The 23,636-nt window shown below is 43.9% G+C and overlaps 2 protein-coding genes and 1 long non-coding RNA gene across 3 annotated transcripts; all 3 read right to left on the reverse strand.

The window, feature by feature from the left end:
* Positions 1-27: 27 nt before the first annotated feature.
* On the reverse strand, positions 28-12,385 carry LOC126056116 (uncharacterized). The gene is made up of 5 exons (XM_064035606.1): positions 11,858-12,385; positions 10,212-10,375; positions 2,317-2,505; positions 2,189-2,241; positions 28-305 (listed from the first exon to the last, which is right to left on the reverse strand). The coding sequence occupies exons 1-5, from the start codon at positions 11,966-11,968 to the stop codon at positions 28-30; spliced, it is 795 nt and encodes a 264-aa protein (XP_063891676.1). The 5' UTR covers positions 11,969-12,385.
* Positions 5,627-7,035, reverse strand: LOC135117127 (uncharacterized). Its single transcript, XR_010276661.1, has 3 exons — positions 6,081-7,035; positions 5,781-5,994; positions 5,627-5,665 (listed from the first exon to the last, which is right to left on the reverse strand). It is a non-coding gene; the product is annotated as an uncharacterized LOC135117127 (long non-coding RNA).
* A 2,247-nt stretch (positions 12,386-14,632) lies between the features above and the next one.
* LOC126056102 (uncharacterized) lies at positions 14,633-23,495 on the reverse strand. Its single transcript, XM_064035607.1, has 12 exons — positions 23,174-23,495; positions 22,608-22,791; positions 21,724-21,931; positions 21,336-21,651; positions 21,111-21,265; positions 17,832-18,086; positions 17,226-17,573; positions 16,884-17,095; positions 16,194-16,622; positions 15,624-15,769; positions 15,470-15,582; positions 14,633-15,407 (listed from the first exon to the last, which is right to left on the reverse strand). The coding sequence occupies exons 1-12, from the start codon at positions 23,286-23,288 to the stop codon at positions 15,258-15,260; spliced, it is 2,631 nt and encodes an 876-aa protein (XP_063891677.1). The 5' UTR covers positions 23,289-23,495; the 3' UTR covers positions 14,633-15,257.
* Positions 23,496-23,636: the final 141 nt, after the last annotated feature.

The following is a 23,636-nucleotide window of genomic DNA, read 5'->3' on the forward strand; positions in this document are numbered from 1 at the left end:
TGCAAGCCGCGCCGTGAGTGAGCCGCCCTACCTGCGCGCGGCGCCGCGACCTATAGGTACCCACTCGTCCTCCAGGCGCGCCGCGCTCTGCCGCAGCTCCGCCAGCTGCGCGGCCGACTGCTGCAGCAGCCGCGCCACGTCGTCGCGCATGGCGGCCGCGGCGTCGTCGGCCTGGCGCAGGCGCGCGGCCAGCATGTCGCGCGCCTGCGCCAGCTCGTCGGCGCGGCCGCGCGCTAGGCCCAGCTGCGAGTAGGCCTCGCTCAGGCGCTGCGCCTCGGCTGCCTGGTTGGCGGTACCTTTACGTACTGCCGACAATGCGTGAGAAATTTAGTAACAATAGGCAAAATAACTGAAAAAAAAATAATTAGTCCATATTTATTTGGATATAGGTAACCCTAAAATAATGGACACCAATTTTTTATTTTCTTTCACTAACAATAAAAAATCGGTAAAAGGCTTTTAAGTTAAACAGTTTTACCCCACGTTTTTATTTTAGTCTAATATGACCGGGACCACCTGCGTAGGTTGATAGGTAACTATTTTTTTATTTTCTAGTTTTTAGTAATTTAATGAAATTGCCTACCGAATACTCCTCATTATATTTAATTAATTTAGTGCATCATTATTACATTGTCTCAACTATATTGGGGTCGGCTTCCAGTCTAACCGGATGCAGCTGAGTAGTATTACATTGTCTCTTACCTGATAATTTGTTACAATCTAATTCCTCAATACATGTGTAAAATTAGGAGAATCGGGCCCCAGTTTGTCTGTAAATGATTTACGAGTGCAAAATGATTGTACAGCAAACTACCGTATAGACCAAAATCACCAAAATAGCAGACCAATCGCACACCAATCAAATGTTAATCGAATACGATTGGTCTTTTATTAGTAGCTGAAGGGACCAAATATAATGACCACCATAAAATGCTTTGATACCCTTAGTTTTGTAACCAGAAATATCTACTGAACACCAGAAAAATAAAGTCTAAAAATGTAATAGTACCAGCTATTTTAGTCACGACTCCACTTTAAATTGTATTCGACCACCAAATTTAGTAAATGATCACCAACTCTTGACGACCAAATTAATGTATTATTTTTGCCTAAATAAGTCACTGTGATTGCCATAAAATGTAGGCTTATTACCAAATAAAGTATTATGATGCCATATTAAGTTATGTGTCCGGCTTGCAATGCATGCGTGAGTGTCAGTATGACGAGTGACAGGGGAAAATGGAAGAAAATGACATATTGCGCCGACCCCAAGTAAAATTGGGAACAGGGCAGGAGAAAGAAGAAGAAGAATGTGTTTCTCAATACAATCCCTCGAATACACACTTATCGCACTGTTTAGAGGCATGCAATAGACAATTTTCCACCCTAGTGCAGGAAAAGGGTCCCCATAATGTTATTACATTTATTGTATCCGGCCGAACTTATTTTTTTGGAGTCAGTTTACTTAAACAGGAGCAAGATGTAAAAACTTTGATTACCGATCATTTTATATTAAAACGCTGGTATAATTTTGATGATCATTTGCTACTTTTGGTGATCATTTACTACTTTTGGGATAACAATGATTTATTTGGACTCAATTTGCTTAAATAGGATAGCAGAATTTAAAAACTTTGGTTATAATCTTACTTTAAAATGGTGGTTTAATTTTGGTGATCATTTACTATTTTTGGCTTACGCATGATTTATTTTGGAGTAATTTCACTTAAATAGGATAGCAAAGTTGTAAAACGTTGGTTATAATTTTACATTAAAATGCGAGTTTCATTTTGGTGATCATTTACTATTTTTGTCTGCTATTTGTTACTATATCTGGTGATCAGTTAAACATAAGCCGTAGCAGAATGCCCGAAATGGTTAAAACTGCTATTGCGATCATATTGCGATTCGATTTCTATTCGATTTTGACATTATTAACTTAGGAGAATTATGGAGAGTATTCATTTTAAAGTTTAGTCTTTGGTAGTATGGGACCCTATGTGAAATTCCGGACGAGATATACGCCAGATGTCTGGTAAACGCTCGTTGGATACTCTCAATCCTCTGAGATTGCACAGCATATATGGGACTCCACACTTCAGAAGCATTATAATCTCTTCTTATTCTAACTCTCCCATAACGGGCCTGCTGGAAGAAATTTATTTTGAAATAAGCTGTATCTGTGTACTGTGTTCTATCTTCTTCTTTTCTGTATTCTGTGTGTGTATCTGTGTACATGAACTATGAAATAAATAAATATTATAGAAATCTGTGATACAATGTTGTGGTTGGCGCGGTGCGCGGGCGTGCGGGTACCTGCGGCGCGTGCGGCGGCGGCGGCGGCGCGCGCGGCGGCGAGGCGCGCGGCCAGGCGGCACGCGCGCGCCGCACTGCGCGTAGGCGGCCTGCAGCGCGGCGCGGTCGGCGCGGCTGCGCGCGACGCCGCGGCGCAGGCGCTCGCCGAACTGCTCCAGCACGTCGCCCACGGCGCGCGCGCCCGCCAACCTGCGCATTCCGCACTTCTATTGTCACGTAGGTATACGATAGCCACGATCGAGTGGTGGTAACGATCGATCTGAAATGACAATCCTTTAGCTGAGCATTGCCGGTCAAGTCATCAGCCGTTTAACTCACAAATGACTAATCGCCTTGGACAAACAGTCCCATGGTCCCCCTTCGCGGTCAGTCCATCAATCTTTCATTAACCGACTTAACAAAAAGGAAGAGGTTCTCAATTCGTCGAGATCTTTTTATTTATGTAGGTATGTTCACCGATTAGAAGAAGCCTGGACCGATTTATAAAATCTTTTTTTTTGTTTAATACCTTGGGTTTATTTTCCAGGTGATCCCATATAAGGGACTACACACACTTATTCAGCTCTATTCGCGTTTCGCTAAACAGTTTTGGTCACACTTATTCAGTTCTATTTCTATCCGCGGCGTACAGCGGCGTTAGAGTGTCATCTCCGCTAAAATGCTTCTATCTAATACGTACGGCGCTGAATATGCTGCGAAGTGGTCAGTGGATACGAAACGGGACACTATGAAAAAAAAGACTTAGAAAAATTTCACCAAAATCTATCGCCTAATCAAGCCTTCGGGACCCGGTGGGATGTGGGAGTAGAAGGGTGGGGAAACACCATGGTGCACCTCAAGGTCATTCAAGGTCACCGACCTTGAGGTCAAGGTCAATTTTTTATGTAAAATCCCCGGTTCTAGTTAGGTCACTGACCTTGTCCTTATGGTCCTTGACCTTGAGGTCAAGGTCAATGACTTGAGGTCAAGGTCATTTTTTATGTATAATCCGCGATTCTAGTAAGGTCTCTACCTTGTCCTCGTGGATTTTTAAGTAAAATCCGCGATTCTATTAAGGTCACTGACCTTGTCTTCATAGTCCTTGATCTTGAGGTCAAGATCAATGACCTTGAAGTCAAGGTCAAAAATTTTTAAGTAACATCCGCGATTCTAATTATGTCACTGACCTTGTCCTCATAGTCATTGACCTTGAGACAAGGTTGAAATTCCGAAAAGTAAGATCCGTGATTTCCTTGAATAGACAAGGAAGCGTGTGTGTGTGTGTGTGTGTGTGTGTGTGTCTTCCCCTGTGAAAGCCATACATACGTAAGCGTAGTCGGGGGTTAAAAAAATTGTATATGTCAAAAAAGGGACATGCAATCCAAAGGTTTTCTGTGACGGCTCCGGCGCTGCGGTGCTCCGGCGGTCCCATGCGAGCTTGTCGTCGCAGATGGTTACTACGCTTATCGCCGCAGCTTTGGCTGGCCAGCCTCAGCTGCGGCGACAAGCGTTATAACCACCTGCTCCTCAGCTCGCGGGCCGCTTCGCCCCTACGCGCCTACGCGCTTTTGAATTGCTCTCTAGGGTTGGGACAAACTAGACCACGTGGGGTCGGATTTGCAGCGATTCGTTTCTATTTATCCCTTCTAACCTAACCTATCCGAGTCGGGGTGCCCCATGCTCCGAGCTCGCTTCGTTCGCTCTTGTATCCTAAATTTGGGTCAATATTAATGGTTAGTGACCTTGAGGTGACGGTCGTGATTCTGGAGGTCAAGGTCGAATGACCTTGAAAGTCATAGTCAAAAAAAAATCTCCTGTACATATTGCATTTTGTAACATTCATCCATTCCATCCATTCGCACCTTCGACATCGTTTTTACGACAAACGGTTGGTCGGAGACAAAAATCACCCAGATGCTTTTCGCCATCGTTTTTACGACAAACGGTTGGTCGGAGACAAAAATCACCCAGATGCTTTTCGCCTTATTTTTAGGTGTTCTATACGATAGAATCGAGAAAACAACGATTTGAGAGAAATAAAAAAAAAAATTTAAGTCCCTGGTGCCTTTATAATGGAATCCCTTCGACATCGTTTTTACGACAAACGGTTGGTCGGAGACAAAAATTACCCAGATGCTTTTCGCCTTATTTTTTGGTGTTCTATACGATAGAATCGAGGAAATAAACAAAATACAAAAACATAAATTTTTGCAAGGAGAATGCCCGTTTTGTTAGGAGATTTGGGCCCCCAGAAAAAAATTGCGTGCCATGGTGGTTTTAACTTTATTTTGAAGAACGACAATTACCTTTTCAGACCCTGAAAACAATTTATAATTTTTCACCCTAGTTTCCGAGAATTATTGAATTTTTTCTGATGAAGAAATTGAGGTTATTAGACAATATTTTTTCAAAAACAATTTGCGTTAAAACAATAAAATATTTTTAGTATTAATATTGATTCCCAAATGAAATAAAAATCATCAGATATCATCTTTTCTTGCTAAATAATATGTTAAACTGTTTATCTTGCAGTCAGCGGAAGTAGGTTTTGCTGGCACCAGTAGAAATAAATATACTTAGGGCTAAATTGGTTAGAGGAGCATGTGGCTACATTACAACAACCACAAGGAGATATCTTAAGTTAAGCTACTTGGTCAGATTGCACTTGGGTGACCATCCATTACAAACTTCAGCTTGGTGGCTGCTAGTACTTACATTTAAACTGCTGATTCTGGGTGCATTATTTATACTTGTTATGAGTAGCTAGAATCCAGCAAGTGTGACAACCACTTACCAAGAGGTAACATGTTATAACCCAGTGTATCGGGTATGGAGGTCAGATGGGCAATCACTCTTTGAGCAATACTGTATTCAGCTGCATCGGTTAGACTAAAAGCCAACCCCAAGATTGTTGGCAAACTGGTAGGTACCTAGTATATACGAGTATGTATGTCATATATGACAGCATCTCCTGCAAGCGACATAGTAAAATCACTGCCCTGCTACTTAGATCGCTGTGCCATCTATGATTAGCTGTAGTTTATTTTAGAAAGGGCTTAATTATAAAGGAGTTTAAAATATAGTAAATGCTATACAGATGTTTAATAAGAAAAAACACAACCAATTAAAATAATAGACATTTATTCTTCAAGGAATATGTTGTCTAGAAATTGTGCTGGAGCGCTTATATCATTAAAGCGGTGGCAGTGGTGGTGGTACAGGAATCATCATATCTGTAATTATGTTTCCATCCATGATACCAGTCTCCGGTGCAGACTCCACAGTGTGTTGGCTACTGCCAGCAACGGGTTGCCTCGGACTTGTCTTGATGCAGCCAACAAGGAACACAAACTCGTTCCAAATGCAACACCTAATAACAAAAATATTATATTTAGATACTTGATATTCATTAATATTTAATTAGTTCAACACACATACATATGCATTCATACATTTAGTTTAAATAAATAAGAATAAACACTTACGTGATGTACTGGTGTCCATCTTAGTATAACATTCCTTTGAGGAACTATCTTGACTGACTCTATGAGTTCTGCGACTTGCTATTGACAAGCCACATTCGTAGCATATGTTTAGGTGTCCACGAGCAGGGGATACAAGTGACAGATTTGAGTTAGATGCTGTCTGGTTTTGTAATAATACAAAACATTTCACACACAGGATATCATCAGAAGATATCTGGAAAAAATGACAAAATAAAATGTAAGGTAGTTTAGACAGTTTAGAGACGTGTGAAATCCACAAACATAATAAAACAAACTTACCAATGTAGGTGTTACCCAGGATCTTAGAAGGATAAGCATTGGTTCATCTATTTCTTCAATTTAACGTCTACGAAGATTAGGCGCTATACGTAAAGAGCAATTAACACACCGGCGAGACAAAGAGTAGTTTACTCGACTTCTACCAGGTGCAGACATTTTTCCGGAGTAAAACAACAATATCACTAAAAACAAGAGTCCAATGCTCACGAGTCAATGTGCTCACTTATCATTAAGAAAAGAGTCCAATATCTAAAAAAAAACCACTGGAGGCACGAAAACGATTAGCTCGACAGTTTTTACGCAAGTTGTAACGATCAGAAGCAAATACGGAGGAATAAATTCAACTCTACGCATAACAACCGGCACGAAAACAATTTGAATGACGTATTGATTTGACAGATAGACTCGCGTTCCGAGTAGATGTTACCATGTTAAATATTTTGTTAATCGATTTTCTAAATCGATTTGTTATAAATAATATCATTTACTAATTATTGTGTTATTGTTGTATTCCATGTATGGTGTTAGGTGTAACCGTTTTATAGATATAGTTTAGTGGTGACTTTTGTTAGTGTTGATATTTTATTGTTTGTGCAACAGTTATAAACAGTTTTTCTTTCTTCTTTTCTTGTTTACTATTTACGAGTGCACACTTAATATATATACTTGTACATTTTGATATAAGAGAAAAATGCTATATATTATATCGATATTTTCAATCAATCACCTCGTTCATTTAAATGAGATAGTCTGTCGTCTACCTGGCAACATTCAGGTTAAGTTTTAATGGCGGAACTAGCTTAGATTCAATAAAATAAATATTAATTATGTTTTTCAATGCTAGGGTACAAGAAATTCTGAAAAAAAATAGTTAGTTTTATAAAATTAGGACTTGATTTTTAATAATAAAATATTCTTGACACTCTATCACAAATAAGGGGCCCAACGGGTGGCAATGTCCCTAAGTCAGTGTCCCGTTACGTACACTCCAACCGAAGACGGTCAGCTACTCAATTAGTATTGTGTCCTCAACATGGACAGTTCTATGTGCGATATTTTTGTCGTACCTAAAAAATTAAAAACGCAAACGACAGTGGGTCGATCCACTTTGGATAGATAGAAATTTGGTTGGAGAATACCTAAGCGACATTGGTACCCCAATTAAAACAAAATAATAGATACTAAATTCAAAGAGCGTTTTCGGATGGATATTGCGTGCATAATGATCACATAATAATAAATTAGATCTATCCGAGCTTCGCAGGTTGCAACTTGTCGACAAGGAGTTGAGAACCATACGTGTGCAGCGCTGTTCCGCCCCATTCAGCGTCGAACGCGGCGGAACAGCGCTGATCTCCATCGAAAGCACTCGCATGATAAAAACACATTTGTTCTCATTTTATACTTGTTTGCCGCGAAAGCTGAATAAACGCGGAAAGCTGAATGGATGCGTACGCGTCTCCATACAAAATCGTTGTTTTCTATGGACATAAGCTGAATAGAGCTGAATAAGTGTGAGTAGTCCATAATCATCAGGTCAGAATCTGATGATGGAAACCCTCAGGAATCGAGGGCAACTTTCAAAAATTGTAGGCATACGAAGGGTAAAAACTTGACACTGAAATGTATGTCTGATAACACTATGTAATAAACGTCTTTACCAAACGCGGAGACAAACACACCAATAGATCACTGAGACACAAAAATATGCTGATGCTACCTACCTCCAACATAACACTACACTCCAACAGCCCCTACGTGATGTGCATCAAAATATATAATAAATTGCCCAACAAAATGAAGGACGAAACAAGTGACACAAAGTTCATGAACATCCTAAAACAAATTTTAATAAAAAAACCGGCCAAGTGCGAGTCGGACTCGTGCACGAAGGGTTCCGTAAATTACAGTTAAATCAACCTATCTCAAAAACTATAAGAGATACTTTGATCAAACCAAAAATCGTTGAAAGAGTTAATTAGCATGCATCACCTCTATTTTTTTTAGAATTTTATACCCCGTAGTTATAAAAATAGAGGGGGGGGGACATACTTTTTACGACTTTGAGAGCTGATATCTCAAAAACCGTTCACTTTAAGAAAAATGTTTTTTAAAAAACTTTATATCATTTTAAAAGACCTTTCCATTGATACCCCACACGGGTATGTACATCGAAAAAAAAAATTTCATCCCTCAGTTACATGTATGGGGGGCCCCACCCCCAATTCTTTTTTTTACTATTTAGTGTCATATTTTTGTAGCGGTTCATACAACACATATTCCCATCAAATTTCATCACTGTAGTACTTATAGTTTCCGAGTAAATCGGCTGTGACAGACGGACAGACGGACAGACGGACAGACGGACATGACGAAACTATAAGGGTTCCGTTTTTGCCATTTTGGCTACGGAACCCTAAAAAAGCATACTATTCAATCGACGAGTAGGTATATTACCGATAAAGAAATAACCTAAAATTAAATAAAAGCAACATATAAAGAAAAATAACTATAAAACGAACTAAACGTAATATTACACAAAAATATACGTAATATTATAATATACCTAAATAAATAAATACCTCTACTTAAATAATATACTACATACCTACTACTTTATTACATTAAACGCCTTCCTCTCTTCTAACTATTTTGCTGTGCCCATCAGGGTCCATAATTGTGACTACCTCTATTATTTTATATGTTCCACCAAATATACATTATGGAATGCAATAAATGATATGATAATGATAATAGTGTAGGTTTGAAGCTAACCTGGGGCCCGATTGTCCTAATTTTACTTAAGCGACATACGATTCACATTCGACTGAGATCCAATCGCGACTCAATTTCGATTGAAGCGTATCTATCTATGTGACATTCCGCATTTTTTTCTTTGAAATAAACGTTTTTATTATTTTCTGTCATTTAATAATGAATCATTTTATATGCAAAAGGTTTACGATTGCAATATGATTGTAGAGCAAACTACCATATAGACCAAAACCACTAAAATGCAGACCAATCGCAAACCAATCGAATGTCCAGTGGAATACGATTGGTCTTATATTAGTAGCAGAATGCCCGATATGGTTAAAACTGCTATTGCCATTCGATTTTGACATTATTAACTTAGGAGAATCGGGCACCTGATGATGAAGACGAGAGAAGGTCGAGGGAACTCGGCATCGGTACATATTAACCTCGTGTTTGGGCTTATACTATTCGTATTAACGGTACTACGATTTTTTACATCCATTTTCAAACTAAACAGTACTTTAAAAAGACGACCAAGTGCGAAGGGTTCCGTACTTCCAAACTAATATTATAAATGCGAAAGTAACTCTGTCTGTCTGTCTGTCTTTTCTTCACGCCTAAACTACTGAACCGATTTGTGTGAAATTTGGTACAGATATCTATTTGGTACAGATAACTATCCTATGTCCTTTCTCAAGTTTCAAACACTTGAGAAAGGACATAGGATAGTTTTTATTACAAAAACAAATAAAAATAAAATTATTCCGGACATATAGCGCCATCTATTGGTCAAATCAAAAATCTGCTGGTAGTCACTATTCCACGCGAACGAAGTTGCGGGCAAAAGCTAGTTGTCTATAAAACGTTCCATAATTATAACACATTCCATAGTCTGTGAATATTTCAAGCATCTACCTGTTGCCGTTATCGATATCGAGCAAAAAATCACGTTTGTTGTCAGTATGTGTTGTTTTAGCGGCAACAGAAATACATACATCATCTGTGAAAATTTCAACTCTCTAACTATCACGGTTCATGAGATACAGCCTGGTGACAGACAGACGGGACGGACAGAGGAGCGAAAACAATAGGGTCCCGTTTTACCCTTTGGATACGGAACCCTAAAAATGGATGTTTATGTTGTCAGTGAACTTAGCCTTAATCAATTGAATCATTATTATATTTATATACCTAGGTACTTAGTTATTTCTTTTATAATATTTATGTTTCTGTAAAATATCCTATTAAGGTTTTTTTACCTTTAGTCAGGTACTTGATAAATTACTCAAACAGAGCATAATTAGGTATTGATAGAACAATACCTAGTATAGTAGTACCTATGTATGTACCGGATGGGCTAGTAGCGCTACGTACTTGTTGAGCGTGTCGGGGCGCAGGCGCAGCTCGCGCGCGTACTGCGCGGACGCGGCCTCGTGCTGCATCTGCACGTCCACCATGTTCTGCTGCAGGCGCTCGTGCGCGCCCTGCAGCTGCTGGAGCCGCTCCTTCACATCCCAGTACGCCGTGTCCTGCGCCACCTATTCCCACGCATCGATTTACACAAACTTCTAAACTATCTACAAATACCTATACAATGTTTACCTTAACATTTAAGGGTAAGTACCTAAGTATTTTTTTTTATTTCTATGTATTTTTTTAATTAGCCGTTTTCGAATTTTCGGAGAAGTATTTAATTAATTTATTTATTTATTTAGTGCACTATGGAGAACTATTAGAAGTCCTCGCTTATAATATCAGCTTAGAAATAACGTGTTAACAAAGTTATCCCTTTCGACTTTAATTTTCCTTCAATTAAAAAAATAATTTTTCTATTAAATAAATGCTTTTGTCTAGCTAGACTGACTGCAACGGGAAATTCTATCAGGTACAGACACCTAAGTATAAATACCTACCTACTTACCTAGCTAATATATAACTCCAGAGCATATTAATTAAATAGGTAGAGGTACATTACATACCTATGAATAAAACTACTTTATCGGATTTAATCCCAGTTATATATTAATAATGATAGGTAATCCCGACGTTTAATGGTACGTTCACACGCGCGCGTTCAAATCGACATTCAACGGGCACAGTCACGTTCACGAGCGTGTAAACGGTACGCCCGAGCCCGTGAACGCGCCCGTGCCCGTGAATGCCGCGAACCGGGCGAGTGTCGGTTTTTTGGCAAAGTTCAAAGGATGAATGTGCGGGCGCCCGGCGACTGTTTACACGCGCGCGGGCAGTCAGTCTCTCCTGCGCTTTCGCGACGAGTGGATCTTCATTCAACGTTCTAAGAAAGTCGCTTCGATCGGAGATTACAACATGGCGGAATGATCAACGTCATTCATCATTTTGTTTCTTTTTCCAATAAAAATAAGTTAAGCCAAAGGCTATGACAGCAACAACACCGAAGTCCTCGCTTCTCGCCATTCTTGCACTGACTGACACGACGGCGCGCGTGTGAACAGCTTGAATGTCCGCCTGCCCGCGACGGGCTGCACGCCGCGCAGCCCGCCAGGCAGCCCGCCGGGCTGCGCGGCGCGCGTGTGAACGTAGCATTAAGCATCCATGGTCATGGGCAGATACCTATTAAAATACCTACTTAAAATATCTACCCGCGATAGAATCCGGAAAAGTCTGCGCAGACACAGGTGCACTTTCCGTACAGAAGCTAGGTACAATATTTTTCAATCGTTATCACAAAATACACATCTATCGCATATAATCCGTTGTTACCTACTTATGTATTACATACCTACTAATATAACAAAGCAGAGACTACTGAACCGATTTGAAACTGTTGGGAAGCTACATTATCCCCGAGTGACCCCAACTCCCCGAGAGACCAACATAGACTACAATTTATCCGGGTACGAGCGGTAGTTCCCTCGCTCGGGGCGCGAAAATAAACCACCGGAAAACAGAGTGCAAAATAATATTAAGAATTTCTGAGTATGTAGGCTAAAAATGATTTACAATGCATTTCAAACTGAATGGCTACTTTAATCACAAACCTTCAATTTAATAATTTTCGCCGTTTCACGAGATACTTTTTCTCTAAGCTTTTCAGCATCTGTGTTCATCCTTTTTCGACTAGCCACTTTACTAATGTCTGTTACGTCCATTGTTGATAAATTTTGTTAATTTAAACTTGTTAAGAAAAATTATATTTATGTAAGTCCAATAGCTGGTTAGAACCGATCGCTTTCATTAAAAAACTAAATGTTAGTCGTGCCAATTATGCACAAAATGCAAGAAGCTTGGCGCCAAATTTCTGTTCTATTCAATTTTTTTTTTTTTTTTGCCCATAGGGCAGGCTAAAGTCTTTCGACCATACTGCCTAGTCTTTCGTAGGTATTTATTTCTTTCGTAATATTTTTTAAAAAATTTTGTCATACGTGTTTAATTCATGTCAAATCAATAATTTTTTGTCAAGTCATTGTCTTCTTTTATTAATCCGGGTTTTTTTCCTAATCCAGCCGTTAAAGGCATAATTTCATGTCAAGTCATATCATTGACATATAAGTCATATCAATTTTTTTTTTTTTAGACAGTGTCAACGTATTTTTTACGTCAAGTTGATATTATTTAAAGGTTTCACCTTTTTCCCCTATTCTGCTATTTTATTTTATTTATATACACCATAAATTAGACAAATATAATAGAATATTTTAAAAAACTATATATAAATTCTAAATACAAAGGTAGTGCTAGCTTTTATGAACATTTAAATGTCATTAACTGTTTCCAATATGAATCTGTACAAATATATATAAGTTGAAGCATTCATAAGCAACTCCTGTAAGCTAAGCGGGACCATTTCAGGATTTTTGTAAATTTTTAGAAGCTCATCCGACAACACAAAGCGCTGAATGTTGCTGTTCTATTCAAATACGAATCAGATCATAGAAATCCTCTATGATCAACCATAGATAGAAAATCTGTTAAGCTTTAAAGTCCATTTCACGAAAGAAGTCCCGCAGACGCAGCGCCAGTGTCTATGCCTATGCGATAGCTCAGTAAGTACGTACAAAAATATATACATACTAATACATAGTATTCCACAATTTTCTGCGGGACTTCTTTCATGAAATGGACTTTATCTTAAACCCTTTTTTAACCGACTTCCCAAAAAGGAGGAGGTTCTCAATTCGTCGGGATCTTTTTTTCTTTTATGTAGGTATGTTCACCGATTTCTCGAAGACGCCTGGACTGATTTGCAATTTTTTTTTTGTTTGATAGGGTATACCTTCCAAGCGATCCCATAGTCACCAGGTCAGGATCTGATGATGGAAACCCTGAGAAATCGAGGGCAACTTTCGAAAATTGTAGGCGTGCATAGGTTAAAAACTTGACAATGAGGTGTACCTCTGATAACACTATGCAACAGTGAAGGTTTGGAGCTGACCTGATGATGGAGACGAGAGAAGGTCGAGGGAACTCGACAACTGGGGCCCGATTCTCCTAAGTAAATAATGTCAAAATTGAATAGAAATCGAATCGCAATAGCAGTTTTAACCATATCGGGCATTCTACTACTAATATAAGACCAATCGAATTCCAACGACATTCGATTGGTTTGCGATTGGTCTGCTATTTTGGTGATTTTGGTCTATACGGTAGTTTGCTCTACAATCATATTGCAACCGTAAATCATTTGCAGACAAAATGTTCATATTCATATTTATTTGCATACCATAAAGTTATAAAGATGTTACAAGGGGCTTAAAGCTAGGTACATATTATGGACCCTGTTAGGGCACAGCAAAAGAAGGCTAGAAAGTTTTATTACAGTAGGTAGTAGATATAATAAGATTCAATAATAATAGGTGCAATAGTAGACTAGGAAAACATTATTTTGCAAGTTATTCATTCGACTATCTTTTTATCGTCAAGGTATTATTTCACGCTATAGTAGCATTTGCTTAGGAGAAGTTTTTTCAATTTGTTTGCAAATATATGTGTCTTTTTTTCATTTCTTAGTGTTTCAGGACTTTCAGGTAGTTTGTTGTAGATTTTTATTTAAAAAATAAAAAATAAAATGTGTTTATTGACAAAAGGTTTTACAATTTAGTTGCCGGGGCTTCCCAAAAAGTAATCCGAAGATGTTGATGTTGGGATAAACCTCGCTCTTCCTCGTTATACAAATGGATCGTTGTGCTAATTATTTTATAGACATGACTAGTGGGCTTGGTGAGTGTATTTGTAATCGGGATGATGGTAAGTTTAGGCGTGTTTTGTGTCGAAGTGTGTATTTTGTCGCTCCACGTGTGGTGTAAAAATCTTTGTGTGTGTGTGCGAATTTACAGATTTCCAGTCTGTCCACTTTTTGTAGGATAAAAACGTTCATTTCAAAGAAAAAATAGCGGAATGCCACATACACTTCTATCGTAATCGAGTCGTGATTGGATCGCAGTAGAATGTGAATCGTATGTTGCTTAAGTAAAATTAGGAGAATCGGGCCCCAGAATATGTAAACTACCTCGTGTTTGGGCTTATATTATTCGTATTAATGAGAACTTTCCACAAATCCGGATAGTGACAACTATGCTTGTCACTGAAAAGCCAAAAATAAAAATAAAAATTGCAAAAAAATAAAACCGACTCCCAAACACACTGAAAAGCAAAAAGAACTATTCTTAGGTGCATCGTCCTACAAGTCGGTGGCGTGTAAACTCAGAAACATCCATTATGCATCCATTAGACACTGACTTCTAGGCCGATGCACCTAAGAATAGTTCTTTTTGCTTTTCAGTGTTTTTGGGAGTCGGTTTTTTTTTATTGTGGTAGGTATATCATCAAATGAGTGAATTCCGCTATGGGTATAGGATAAGGAAGTCTACTGACTAAAACCCACCATGTTCCTTCTTACGCCCTATATTCAACTCAATTTTGAACCAAATATCTTTAACCGATTGAGCTGATTTTTTATTAAACCTAACTTTTTTTAAGCGATTATTTTTAATGGGTTCTTTCAAAATGGACACATCCAAGAATTTGGAATGAAGGAATAAGAACATACCTAAATCAAAATAAGTAGGTTTTTAAAAACTTGCTTAGCTTGTTTTTAAAAACCTTTTTAAAAACAAGCTTTCTACTTAAATGCGCGCTAAAAATACCTATACTTAATTCCACATTTATTAGGCCTCAATCGGCCTGCGGGCGATAGACTAGCGCCTCTCTTAGTGGAGTTATGAAATGAAACGAGGTTACAAATCTATGTAAAAACAATAATAAAAATTACTTAATTATATAATTGAATAATTATTTTAAGTAGTATTTTATTTGTTTAATATGTATTTGTTTGAAAAGTCTTATCAAGATTGTTACAAATGGAGTATTATTGCACACGATGTTCTAAATTCAAGTTGATGAAAAGACCGTTTTCTGTGGTAAACATTTTATTGTGGTAGATCATAAGGAGTGCGGCTCGTGCAGCTGCGCCGGCTCGAGCGGCGCCAGCTCGTCCAGCAGCGCGTGCAGGCGCAGGCGCCGCTCCAGCAGCACGTCGGCCAGCGCCGCCGCCTCCGCGCCCAGCCACGCCGCGCCGCGCACCGCCAGCCACTGCAACACCGCGCGTCAGCACCGCCCCCAGCCCCGCGCCCCGCGCCCCGCGCGCTACTCACCTTGTGCTGCGGCAGGCGGTCCAGCGCCGCGTGCAGCGCGCGCTGCGTGCGCGGGCACTGCGCGCGCGCCTCCGCCTCCAGGCGCGCCGCCGCCAGCAGCGCGCCGCCGCGCCCGCCGCGCCGCGCCGCCGCCGCCGCCGCGCCGCGCGCCGGCGCCCAGCGCGCCGCCGCGCCGCAGCAGCGCCGGCAGCGCGTGCGCCAGCGCGGCGCGGTGCGAGCGCGACGCGAGCGTGGCGCCGCGCAGCCGCTCCAGCTGCGTCGCGCCGCCGCGCCACGCCCACAGCGGCGCCCCGCCGCACGCTACGGTTTGTGTGGATTTTTAGATTGTATACCGAATCATGGCGCCGTCAGAGATTTAAAATAAAGTTTACACTCGACTACTACCAATAGATGCCGTCGGGATCGCATTAGGGCCGACGCCCTGTCGTGGCAAAGGATTTTAATACTAATTATAATAAGTGTATACTATTTTATGTCGATACCGCGATGCCGCGACGTGAAGCAGGATGCGGCGGCTTGACGTGTTTTGCTTTTTCATTCCACGGGATGTCGCGGCGCACCATTGCATCCGGCGAGACATAGGTCACTTTGGGTTTGAGTAGTTATGATTGCTAGCTGCAGCGGCTAGCATTCATCAGTTTTGCGCCCATTTGCAACCGTTCGATTAAATAGTTGTAGAAATAACTCCTCGAGTCGAATAATACACGAGAACCTCAAATAATACCTAATGCGAGGAAGGCATTGTGGGGGAAGAGCGGCGCCGCGGCGCGCGCGCACTGCGCGAGGCGCTGGTCGCGCGCCGCCGCCGCCACCAGCGCGCAGGCGCTGTGCTCCCAGTAGCGAGCCGCCTCGCCCTCCGCGCCGCGCGCCGCCGCCAGCGCGCGCGCCAGCAGCGCCTCGCGCCGCGCGCCGCCCGCCAGCCGCGCGCGCGCCGCCCACTCGGCCGGCGCGGGCAGCAACGCCCAGCACGCCCGCGTCGCCCGGCGCCGCGTGCTCCAGGCGCGCGCACTCCGCCTCGCACGCCGCCAGCGCGGCCGCGCGCAGCTCGGGCGGCGGCGGGCGCGCGGCGTCGGGCGGCAGCGGGCGCGCGAGCGCGGCGCACACGCACGCCCAGTCGCCGAGCGCGTCGTCGTCGCTCACCTCGCCCATCACCCTGCGCCGCGAGGGCCGCGTTACTCACTTACTGACAGTGTCGACCTCACTCGTACCGACGCCAGTTAAGCAGTGCTCCGAGCGAGAAAACTGCTACTGAACAATCTATTTATTTATTCAATTGTGTCTTTCAAAAAACGCATATTTCAGAAATTAATTCTTACAGTATAAAAAAAACATGCAAAGGCTCCTAAAAGCTCCGAGAATACTGAATCGATTTGAAAATGAGTTTGACAAGCAGCGCGGCGCGGGCGGCACTGACCTGGCGACGTAGAGGCGCTGGTGCGCGAGCGGGCGGCGCAGCGCGGCGCTGGCGGCGCGGGCGGCGGCGGCGCGGGCCTGCGGCGCGTCGCCGGCGGCGTGCAGCAGGCGGGCGAGCTGTGCGTACGGCAGCGGATGGTCGTCGCCGAAGCGCTTGAGTGCAGCGCGCGCGTGCTGTCGGATGCGTCGCGCCTCGCTGCGGCCCGCCTCCTCCTGCGGCAACCACAAAATTATCAAACCTGTTGATTTCTGACACTTACGCGAACATTAGACATTTTAATAAAACTGCTTTCACGAATTTATCGACGGTATTATATTTTTTTAATCCCAACGTTTACAGCACCTCCATATCGAGCAGCAGCTGCAGCGAGTGCAGCCAGCGCAGACGCCAGCACAGCAGCGCGGCGCGCGCGTCGCCCGGCGCCGCCCAGCCGCAGGCGGCGTCCCACAGCGCCGACACCCAGCGCAGGTAGCCCGCGTCGTCGGAGAAGTAGTGCGGCGGGTCCGCCAGCAGCGCCAGCAGCGCGGCGGCGCCGGGCTGGCGCGCGGGGTGCGCGGGCGGCAGGCGGCGCGCGGCGCGGAGCAGCGACAGCAGCGCCTCCGCGCCGCCCGCCTCCGCCGCGTCGCCCAGCGCGCCGCCCTCCGCGTGCACGCGCTCCAGCGAGAACTGCGCCGCCGGCAGCAGCGGCACCTGCCGACACAACCACTCCACTGGATCTCACTCAGAACGCAGTGTCCGAGAATGACACGTGCGACTACGATAGATACAATATGTCCGGTCCGTTACCACCTGGACCTTACGAATGTAGACGTTTAAGAACACAAACTTCAAGTCGTTCATGATGCGAGTTACAACTCATCACTTGGAGAAGCGTTTTCCCAATAAATATGTTCATTCAGGTCAATTAGGAAAATACTTATAGAATAAATTTGAAGGCGCCGCGTATACCTTGGCGAGGCGCAGCATCTGCACCAGCAGCAGGTCGGCGGCTTGCGGCGCGGCGGCGCGCAGCAGCTCCGCCACGTCGGCCGGCGCCGGCGTGCGCTCGGGGTCGGCGGGCGGCAGGGCAGGCGGCGGGGCCCCGGGCGGCAGGGTCCCGGGCGGCGGGGCCCCGGGCGGCTGCGCGGGGCGCCAGTGCGCGGCGGCGCGGGCCCGCTCGACGCGCACCCACACCGTGCTCAGCGGCAGCGCGCTGCTCAGCGCCTGCACGCGACACACTCGAGTGCTTACTGTTATGCCATTTATTCTAAGTGAACTACCTGTTGCCGCACTCATATTGCGTGCGGAGCGCCTAACTCATATTGACGCTGTTGTCTTTTATTACAATTTTACTTTATTTTTCTGTGATTTTCTTTGTCTTCCATTCTTTGTGTTTGGAAACTGTTGGAAACTTGTTTCATTGATATTATTATCTCATAAAAACGGTGCAGTGATGTTTTCACGTTATTATAATCTAGGCTGTTATTATAAGCGACGACTTCTAATTGACTCTCTATCGCCTATGACTTCTTTCTATTGTTGTTTGCATATAGCTGTAAGTCTTCCACAGCGTAGTAAATGAATAAAAAAAAATAATTAATTTATGCGTGAACATGTAAAATACAGACACACTCTTATTGCCTAATATATTTTCTACGTAAGGCGTACGTAAGCGGCGGAGCTCCGGCGCGATCTCATGGTGGCCTGGAGGGAGCGACTGTCGCAACCCAGTGCAGGGCACGCCACCATCGTGGCGGTAAGTCCCCTCTTTGAGGAGTGGCTCGGGAGGAGTCACGGCGCCCTCACGTACCGCATGACGCAGGTCCTCACCGGACACGGTTGTTTCGGGAGGTACCTGCACCGCATCGGTCGTGAGGAGGCGCCCGGGTGTCACCATTGTGCGGACAGCCCCGAGGACACGGTGGACCACACAGTCCAGGTGTGCCCCGCATGGGAGGGGCACCGCCGGGTCCTCGTCGAGGCTTTGGGCGGCGGCGACCTCTCGCGTCCGGCCCTGGTTCAGGCCATGGTACGGGGCGAGAGGGAATGGGATGCCGTCGCCTCCTTCTGCGAAGCGGTCATGCTCGAGAAGGAGGAGGCGGAACGCCAGAGAGTTCGCACCTCTCATCCCGGCCGCCGCGCTGGACCAGGTAGACACCATGGGCGCCGGGTGTCGCGAGATGACTCCCGGCCACCGTAGGCGTGGGTCTGTGGGCGGTGAGTTCGGGTGGCTCATCGTCCCTCTGTCTACTTAGACGACAGACCCGTGTCGACGGCGCGCGTTGTTCCACGCGCTCCTCAAAGAGATGTCAGCAACCCCATCGGGGCCCAGCAGGGCCAAGGCCTGCCGGGGCTGCGGGTTGTTCGAAAGAGATACCGTGGCCCTAGCACATAAAAAGGCCTACGACGGAACACGAGTTAACACGACGGTTCTTAGTCAGTAAGAGTCTGACACTCCCTCACCGCTGCTAACCCACAGCGGGAGAAGTCATTTGATCATTTTTGACGTCGTTAAAAAAAAAAAAGGTCAAATCTATTCTGTCGAAGAAAGCTTATTATACAGTTAATGACTACATAAACGATTAAACAAATACAAAACGGACTAAAACGGTTAAACACTGGACAGCTTCAAAAGTTATCATTATAAGTTGGAGTTATTCCCAATTTGTCATTAGTACCGATTGGTCACCAACTATTTTTTCCATACACCAAATCCCAATTGGTCATTCGAGCAAAATAAATAATTTAATATTAAAATTTTGAGTTCCGATTCGTCACCCGCATAAAATTTCACGTATCAGAGTACCGTCAGAAATAAAAGTGTTAGAAGAAATTTTAAATGAAAAACTTCGATGTAGGTAAAGGTATAGCTCTCATATAAATATAATAAAATTTACATTAAAACACAGGTGAAGACAACATGGGCATTTTATAAACCCGAAAATGTGACTCGATACTTTTTGTACCGGTAACAAAAGTACCAGGGGCCCATAACTAGCAAAGAGATTGTATACATAAAAATGATGAATGATGGTGTAAATTGGTATATTTATCTACAATTAGGAAAAAAACGTAAAATCCTGACACTCTTGACTGCTGTACTCCTGTAAGTTATGCGGTCCTAGTACACGGTGGGCAGTTCCATGGACACTCGTTGATTGGTATATTACTCATCTGATTTATGCGATCCTGGTATTTTGGTTTTGGCCGTGCGGTGTGTGACGCCGTTGAAATCTCGATTTTATTAATAGCGTCTTGCCATATTCGGAAAAAAACATAACCAAAATAAATAAAAAAAAAACATATTACAATATTGTAAAGCTTATCTTGTTGACAGTACTTTTTACAAAATAAAGTACGGATGACCAATTGGGACTAAGCAAAATAAAATATTTTATTGAATGACCAACTGGGACACGTTTTTTATGGATGCCAAATCACTAAAATGACGAATCGGGCATAACTCATAAGTTGATGTGATTTATATTATTTTATACGTGACATTTATTTTTATTTTTATGTATACTGACAAATGACCATCATCGTTCTGTTTTTACGATGAGTTGTTTCTTAATTTTGTAAATGGTCTACTAGCGATAGCGACTGCGAATGTTATTAACTGTTTTCTTGTCGTGTAGCTGCAAGTCGTCATGCTCCCTTTGACGGTATTGCTTGCGGTAGCGTCGGCGGTCGGGTTGCCTCCCTCCCTCAAAAATGTACGAGGGGGGCGATGGCTGATCCTCGCGTTATGCTCGTGAACGGGTGCTGCTTGTGGTGCCAGGTCGTCTTACTGACTACATATTTGTACACCCGTAATATACCTAATGTACATATATGACTTTTGGTTTGAACGGTAGTCCTAGTTCACCGTTTTCATCGTTATGTTGTTATTTATTTTGTTTTTTTTTTCATAAAGACTGTTTTACGGTCGGTGGGTACGCCCTAAACTATATCTATCTTCACTGAATGGAGGCATATAATTTTTTTTTAATTTTTCACTTCAAACCATACAGACAGAATTGTGTTGCTGGGGAGTTTGTTCCACCACTTCTTCTTCCCAGCAAAAACACATAGGGAGTGGTGACGTTCGAAAAGTGCTGATTTTCAGCCTACTTTGAATAAATGACTTTTGATTTTGATTTTTTAAGAGTAAGTTTGGTTATGAACGCTTTTCTTCAGCGTTGTGGTAAAAAAAAGTCACAAGTAGCTTGACAGCCAGAACTAGAATTTAAGATTTAAGAAACTTACCTTGTCCTCGAGCTCAGTTAAACGGCGCTCCTGTTCGAGTTCCCGGTCGGGGTCAGGAGGCGGCGGGAAGGCGGCGGGCGGGAAGTTCATGCTGGCCACCAGCTCCAGCAGCAGCACCAGCCGCTCCCAGTGGCCCGCCGCGCGCAGGTACGCGCCTGCAACAGTCGCCTTAGAGCCCCTAGCCTAGCGCCCTACAGCCGCGCCCGACAGCCGCGCCGCACTCACCGTACGCGTACAGCACGTGCGGGTACGCCGCCGCGTGGCCGCGCGTGCCCGCCAGCGCCGCCGCCGCCGCCGCCTCCAGCCCCTCGCCGCCCGCCTCCGCCGCGCACGCCAGCACGCGCAGCCACAGCTCCGTCAGCAGCGCGCCGTCGCCGCCCGCCGCCGCCAGCTCCCCGCGCAGCAGCTCCAGGCGGCGGTGCGGCGACAGCGCCAGCCCGCGCGCGCGGTGCAGCGCGGCCCGCACGCGCCGCGACGAGCCCAGCACAGCCGCGGCCTCGGTGGCCGCCGCCAGCGCGGCGTCGGGATCTCGCGTGCACTCCTGTCGGTTGCGCCTGAGTGTGAGCACGTGTATTTGCATAAGCGAGTATATAGAAGTGAGAGCGGTGCCCACTTGGAAGTCAATGAAGTGCAGCCACGTTTCCTCGTCGTGGGGAGCGGCGGCGAGCAGGTCGCGGAAGGCGCGCGTGCGCTGCGCCAGCTCGTGGTGCGGCGGCGCGGGCGGCGGCGCGGGCGCGGCGTAGTAGCGGCGCGCGGCGGCGGCGCGGCGCGGCGAGCGGGCGGGCGCGCCCAGCGCCGCGTGCGGGGCCGGCGCCTCGTACCTGCGCCGTGCAGAGAAACAGCTTGCAACTTGAGCTCTCTGTCAGACTCCTCTTGCAGGTCATAATAAGTAAAAATCAATTAACATTTTTCCCATTTAACACTGCTTTAGAATACTTAAATAATAAACCTGCAGAATGCATATGTTGCATAAAATACTATAGTTATCGGCACGAATCTTGAGCTCTGACCTTCACCTGCGCAGAAGTAATTTATTGGATCCCTTTTGTAATGAAGTGAGGCGCGGGGGCGGGCTAATGCGGTGACTGGCAAACAGTGCATCGCGTCACTCGGGATTGGTTCTTTGCTAATAAATCACTTCTGCGCAGATGTGGGTCAGAGCTCAAGATTCGTGTCGATAACTATACTTTAATTTACAACATTTTAGAATTTTTGGGGATTCCCATTAATCATGCATATTTCAGAGGTTAACCGTCAGTTGCACAAAGCTCAAGTTTATCTTTTAGTCTAATATGACCGGGACCACCTACGTAGGTTGACAGGTAAGTAAGTATTTTTTATTTTCAAGTTTTCAGTGCACATAAGATAAAACCGTTGAACTTAAAAGTTTTTTTACCGATTTTTTTATTAATGCATAAATAATTATGTCTACTTGGAATGAGATCAGATTCACCACAGACAGTCCACATTTCTAATGAGAACGACTCCAGCACATACTGTGGTCTTCCAGGGTAATAAAGCGTAGAGACCCGCAAGTTGGCGACATCTAACTTGCGATCAACATAGAAGTGCTGATGGTGTTCGGGCGGTGAGGTGGCGGCGCGTGGCCGGCACGCCTCGCGCTCCTCGTCTGTGTCGCTCGCCAGCAGCTGTGCCTCAGCCAGCCACTCGCCACTTATCTCTACTGCCAAATACCCACATCAATTTTATCTCTATAAGCTACTTCAAAGCTAAATGGAGGTTACATTTTAATTATAGAGTCAATCCTACTGATATTATAAATGTGATTGTATCAATGTTATTTCCTCTTTCACACAAAAAGTACCTACTCTATTCCTTCACTTTTATAAAAATCAGGCACAGGATCGACATTTACGTGCTCACAGATGCATGGGTGAATCAATCACCAACCTCCAGGCTTGGAGCTGTTTTGCCGAGTTATATAGCTTATAATATATCAGAATAACATATAGGTTATTGTTCATCCGAGCGCGGGAAGTAGTTCCCTCGAGAAGCTGGTGAACCCCTAGCGTAGTTAACCATATCTAAGACGACCCACTGACCATATTTTTCAATCGTTATCACAACATCCATAATAAAAAGAATAGGTATTAAGTCACCTTCACTATCAGTTTGAGTAATGTTTGAAGTTTGAGCGTAAGCCGGGAATAAAGACATTTTTGTTATGCGGCGTAGTTACATAGATTCACCACCATTGGCCAAAATTGTAAATGCATTTATGATACGCCGAAGTAATTGTGCTCTCAAATTAAAAACAACTACAAAAAGCCGTCAATATCAATAGTTAGTCTCTCTCTTTGGTATTTTGACAATTTCACTTTGCTGACAGTTGACATCTGCATGTTGCTGATTGCCATATACTGATTGCTGATATCCATATTTTTACCAATTTTTACCTATACAATTCGGTTAAATTAAAATTTACATATTTACAATACGTATAAAAACTATTCTAGTAAAATTAATAGGTTATAACAACAATAAACATCTTACAATGACTTATTT

Source organism: Helicoverpa armigera, chromosome 7, assembly GCF_030705265.1.
Source record: "Helicoverpa armigera isolate CAAS_96S chromosome 7, ASM3070526v1, whole genome shotgun sequence".
NCBI lineage: Eukaryota > Metazoa > Arthropoda > Insecta > Lepidoptera > Noctuidae > Helicoverpa > Helicoverpa armigera.